Source organism: Esox lucius, chromosome 24 (genome assembly GCF_011004845.1).
Source record: "Esox lucius isolate fEsoLuc1 chromosome 24, fEsoLuc1.pri, whole genome shotgun sequence".
Taxonomy (NCBI): Eukaryota; Metazoa; Chordata; class Actinopteri; order Esociformes; family Esocidae; genus Esox; species Esox lucius.
In genome coordinates this window covers 10,668,177-10,673,947 of record NC_047592.1, presented here as the reverse complement: position 1 = coordinate 10,673,947, position 5,771 = coordinate 10,668,177, and the positions used below count along the sequence as shown (strand labels likewise).

Genomic DNA, 5,771 nt, shown 5'->3' with positions numbered 1-5,771 from the left:
TCAATCCACACCCAACGATGTGTGGGAGAGGGGGAGGGGTGGGAGGGAGGGAGGGAGGGAGGAAAGGGGTTTGAGTGTGCGCGTCCAAGCGAGAGATCCCTCATTGGTGTCATGAAGGGGAGGTTGAGAAGAAGGTTCAGCTGACCAAAAAAGGAGAGAGGCTAATCAGAGTGGAAAGACTCAAAGACAAACAGTGGGGCCTCAGATCAAAGAGTCCCTCTAAGTGCTCCGAGGGCTGTGCAGTTGGAACCCAGCGGGCTGACAATAATATCTGATTAAGACTACACAAACAAACAAAAACAGGCCGGAAAACTAGTCCCCTTTTGTTGCTTATCTCGGTTGATATCTTTCGTCCTTCTTCTCCCCTCTCGCAACCCCTATGTGTTTATTTTCATAACTTTTCGTGTCAAGGCTGTTTGAACCCTAATTACAGAATAGTGAGAACATCTGGATGTATAAAAACACACCTCAAGTCTCAAGTGCTTGTGTTTTCAGGTTGGCTGAAATGAACAGCTTCCTCCCAAGGCCAAAAGTGGGCAAACCACTTGGGCTGTTTCTCTTCCTGGACTACTGTTTCGTTCACCAATGTACAAACAGAATAACAAAAACGGGAATCCGTATCACTACTTAGTTCTGGTCTAAAGTAGCTTATATCTCGCGTTAAGATTCTGTCCACTATTTCTTAGGTGTTTTTACAAGGTAAGTATGAAGAACAGGTTTTTATTTATTGCAACAAACTGACAGGATAAAAAAAATGTATCTGCTTGTCCGCTGTGGGATTTGAACCGGCAGTCTTTTGTTTATTGGCTCAAACCTTGTGACCACCAGCCAACCCTGCCACTCCCAGCGTCCTCAGTCACAGTCAACAACTTACCTGTTACAGAAATGAACCAACCCATCTCCCCTGACCTGAGTCGTGACCTTCCAAATAATGAACCATATAGCAGTACAATTTCACTGAACTATTTACCTCCCCTTAAAAAAATTCTCTTTAATATGTATTCAAACATTTTAAAGTTACACATCCTAAAATGCAACCACACTGTTGTTAGTGGGTATACTGCAAAATTGTATTTTTGCTAGATTGGTCCCTGAGAAACTGCTGGTGGCCCCTTTGCTCCATTGGCACATTCAGTTTGTGTGAGATGTATGTAAATAGAACCAGCTTCACCTCTTAAAGCTCACAAACACACACACACACACACACAAGGTAATCACAACCTGGCAACAGCCACCTCCCTGTTTGCTTTTATTATTGTCAAAGCATTCATTAAATCATGGAGAACAGCTGCATCTTTGAATTGAAGGAAGGATCAGTGGCTGATTTTTCAAACACTGACTGGATTTTGCTTATTGAGAAGGATTAAAGGAGTCCCCATTTTTTTTTACTATTATTTTTCCTTTCTATTTAGTTCAAGTTTCAAGTTTCAGGGTTTCTTTGTGAAATGCAGTGAACAACACAGTGTCATTCTGCATAATGAAATTATTGTGACATGGCACCCAACTACTACATAGTGAGAGTACATAAGCATAAACATAGCTAGACAGAAAATAATAATAAAATATCCTCTCTATAGATTTCGTATTTGTTCGTGTCAAGTCTTGTGTAAGGCTTGTGATTTAGCCCCCTCTATTGACTCTTTCTTTAAATTACATAAGGAAGGCAATAAGCAGCAGTGTGCATAAGGCATTGAAACGAAAAGGAATTTAAGATGCAAGTCTGTTTATGACATTCAAGCTTGGTAAGACTGAGACTCCAAAGGCAGTTGTGAAAGCCTGCTCAACTGCATGTGGTAAAACAAATACATTTTCTGAACAGATTTTGTATAGTGGCCCAGTTATCTCTTGTGGAGCAACGAAAAAGCATTAAAATTATTGCATGTGGTGTATTCATTCATCCCTAAAATTCCTGTAGCTTTATGGCAATTTTTAGGGTGGAGTAAAACACTTCTGGTTCGATGATGTTATGCTTGTTACACTGGCTATTAAACTGCAGGAAGAAATAATAGTTTCAGTTTCTAGAACAAAAATATACAGTGCAAAACAAATGATGGTACTTCAGCCACTGAAAATATAGCTGAATTATTATTCTTGGTTTTAAAACTCAACCCATTAATTCTGAAAGCAAACAGGGGAACAAGCCTCTACTCAGCCTGTATTGTATAAACAGTACACACGATGGTGGTCAAATGGAGTGTGACATTCCAGAGGTTCTCCATCTGATCCCTAATTGCTTTCATTAATTTCTGACGCTTCCTGGAGTTCTCACAACCCAATTAGTGAGGTACCCTCCTTTCAGTCCCTCTGGAGCATGAGATTTAGCCTTTATGATTTCCCACCATTCTGGGATCAGATAAGGGTGGGATGAGACACTGCTGTATCCCTAATGCTTGTTGGAAGTTTTTTTTATTTTTATGTATTTTTAATATTTTTATCAAAGGCTTATCGCTTCTTTTAGAGTTTTAACAGTGGTGTATGAAACAGATTTTACGTTTGTTGCCTCCAAAGCCTGTTTGTGAAGTCAGGCCATTTTTTTTTTTTTGCTTGTGTATAAACCTTCTTTTTTTTTTAATAATTTATTTTCTTTACTCAAAAGGGGTTTACAAGGGAGGAGTTCTACAACGTTTCACTGCTGAATCAAGAAGCGGCCTGTTCGATGTTCTTATATGTCATGCTGTTCTTTCTCCTGTTGAACTCTGCCTGGGGCTTATTGCTCACAGATGACCCAGAAGGCGGTGTAGAGGAGGATCAGGAGTTGGGCAAAGCTATTCTGGAGATGCTGCATATCAATAAGCTGTCCGCACCCCTTCAGGCCAAACCTCACCCGTACATGAGACAGGTTTACCAGCTTTTGGACACAGAAGAGCCTCAAGACTGGGGGAGCTCTGATGGTACACTGGTCCAGAGTTTTCGGAGTGTCGTGGGTAGGAGCCTAACCTTTGCTGTAAACCATTTTTTTCTGCATATGACATTTGCAAGCAATTTTTTTGTCTTACAGTCAATGTTTTGTCTTACCGAAATTAAACTAGGTAGTTGGGTAGTTTTTATAGGAAAGCTGTGTGTGTGATGATATTTGTTAGAATTCATTTTCTGTGCCTTGTTTGTTCTGCATGCGCATGCGTGGGCCAGAGAGTGTGTGTGTGTGTGTGTGTGTGTGTTCACCGTGTGTTTTTGGTGTGTTCTTCGCCTGTCCTGCGTGTGAATTTTTACGTGTGCAGTGGGACAATTTGGAATGCAACGCACTAGATCGACCGATGTCGTCACTCTCTGCCCTTTGGACACAGCAGGCCCGCCCCACGCCCCCCCAGGATGGATCTGGTTCAACGTCTCCCACCTGGAGCCTTCCATGGCCGTGGCCGAGCTGGTCCTGCTCCGCAAGACCCTCCACCCCGACCCGCTGAGCGTTACGGTGGCCCTGCACAGCCTGACCCACGGGGCAGGGGGCCTGCGGGCCAGCCCCGCCCTGGAGGAGAGACTCCTGACCCTGGACCAGCTGCCCCTGTCGGGCTACGACGTGTTCGACGTGTCCCCCTTCATGCTCTCCCCCAAGCCCCCGGAGGTGGTGGGTTTCCAGCTGCGTTACACGGACGAGAGCGGGAGCCTGGTGCTCCACGAGGCCCTGACACAGAGCCTCTACTGCCTGCGAGGCGGATCCCTCAGTGAGCCTCTACTGGTGGTTTATCGCGCTAGGGCGCTACGTACCCGGATGACTGGCGACACCGACAGGCTCGGCCCAGAGAGGAGACAGCGTCAGCACTGCCATACAGTGAAGAGACACCAAAAGAGGAGGTTCTTACGGACCGGCAACCAGCCTGGCCGGCGCGAAACCGCCTCAGGCCCACATTGTCGGCTCCGCCGCCGATATATCGACTTCCACCAGGGCGGCCTGGCCAACTGGATTCTACAGCCTTCAGGGTTCAACGCTACTTTCTGCAGGTGGGAACGTTGCGCAAACCTAGCGGTGTGGCAATGTTGATAATTCAGTAAAAGCTCCCTCTCCCCCAATTAAACTGACGTGGAACCAAATTCATACTTCTACAGCTAATAATTAAAAAAGATTATAACCATAACCTTAAGACCATTTATGTTTCCAACCAGTGTCATTCATCCCATTTCAGAGGTTCCTGCCACTTTGGGAATTTAGGACTGCCAGTAAATGGATTTAGACCCAGGAGAAGACCAACTGAGGATAGGTCAGTCCATAGGTAGACCTCAATGTTGTAGGCACCATCCAATCTGCACAATAAATCCAATATTAGTCTGTGTGTAAATATACATGTGTAGAAATACATTTTGTGTAGTTTCCTTTTCACTATCCCCATATTATGTACTAAATTTAATAAAATCCTGATTGCAAAATTTCCAAATTCAGAAAGGAATTAACCTCCAGCAGGGCAAATAACCTGCAACCCAGGCTGTGATTTTGTGTCTCCTGACGTTTTCAGCTCAAGTTGCGTCCCGCTGAAGCTGTCATCTCTCACGGTGATGTACAGGAGTGAAACGGACGACATCATAATTGAGAAGTTCAGAGATGCCAGAGCGGAGAGCTGCATGTGCCAGCCACGACCTTATCACTGAAACCATCTCTCAGACTCCCCCACACACAGCATTAGCCCATGCAGAACACTGGAGGGCAAAACATCTAACTGAATCTCAATGAACACTATAACTGATTGGGAGTAAGAGCTAGAATATATAGACTGTATGTTGTAGTGTTTATGGGTAAATTGGATGTAGGCCTGTCATGTTAAAAAAAATATCACATTCACTATACTGTGTTACAATCAACAGCTTTGAGACTTCACTATTGGAGCTTTCGAATAATTAATCAATTTGATGCAGGGCAAGATTTTGGTTTTTGAATTACAAATTTGAATGGAGCCTGTCTGATTCTTTCAGATCTATATGCTCTAGGGACTTATGAGGATTTTGGAATTAGGTCTTTAAAGCCACAGAGGTATTTGTATGTATACAAACTCAAACGAGTTCTCTGTGCGCTGTTGGAGGTGGACAAACTGGATTGGTAAAATAAAAATAAAAAGATTCAGACCATATTGTTAAAGTGTTACCATAGCAACTCATTTATAGTGGTCCTGTGTTCTAAGCTGCTGTCTATCGTGCACATGTACTGTTGCGTTGGTTTTAAGTGTGTCATACCACTATATCAGCAAAAACTCTATTGTCTCTTATCTGTCAAATTAAGTATGAAAAAATATATTTAACAATAAATGTATACACAAGTGCATCACGTGAATTTACTTATGCAAGCTACTGTTAGGTTCAAGTACTAATCGGAACTCATTGTATATTTTCTGCTTGACAATTGCTACGACACCTGATCGACTACCACGTGAACCATTTGCATATATAATTAGGATAAGGGTTTTTTCTTTGTGAATTTTGTTTTGTGACTTCTGATTATCCCGATAGCACAAGAACACGGCTTACGTACGTACACATACACGTGTATATATCATGTAGGGACAAATATGATCTATTATGAAGATAGCAGAATGTTGTCTATCTCTACATATGCGCCAAAAAATTTAACAGAATTAAGTCCCAATTAAAAATATCTGGTGTGTGTCACATGCCTTGAAATGAGAGGCAACACAAAGTTTGATAGAAAATGAAAACCTGACAATTCTTTACGTTCACTCCCAAAGACATTGGCACTAATCTGGTTTTTACATTTATATTTCGATAAAACGATGAATGAAGGAATAATTTTTCACTATTCCTATATTGACTTACAAACCTACAGTCCGGCC

The 5,771-nt window shown here is 42.7% G+C and overlaps 1 protein-coding gene across 2 annotated transcripts; it reads left to right on the top strand.

Annotated features, from left to right (window-relative positions):
- The first annotated feature begins 2,256 nt into the window (after positions 1-2,256).
- LOC105022124 (bone morphogenetic protein 4) lies at positions 2,257-5,235 on the top strand. Of its 2 annotated transcripts, none has more exons than XM_020043363.2 (4): positions 2,257-2,924; positions 3,288-3,936; positions 4,119-4,193; positions 4,446-5,235. In XM_020043363.2, the coding sequence occupies exons 1-4, from the start codon at positions 2,657-2,659 to the stop codon at positions 4,576-4,578; spliced, it is 1,125 nt and encodes a 374-aa protein (XP_019898922.2). In that variant the 5' UTR covers positions 2,257-2,656; the 3' UTR covers positions 4,579-5,235. The 2 variants fall into 2 exon arrangements, with proteins under 2 accessions (XP_019898922.2, XP_010888584.2); XM_010890282.3 differs by having other exon boundaries at positions 3,285-3,936.
- Positions 5,236-5,771: the final 536 nt, after the last annotated feature.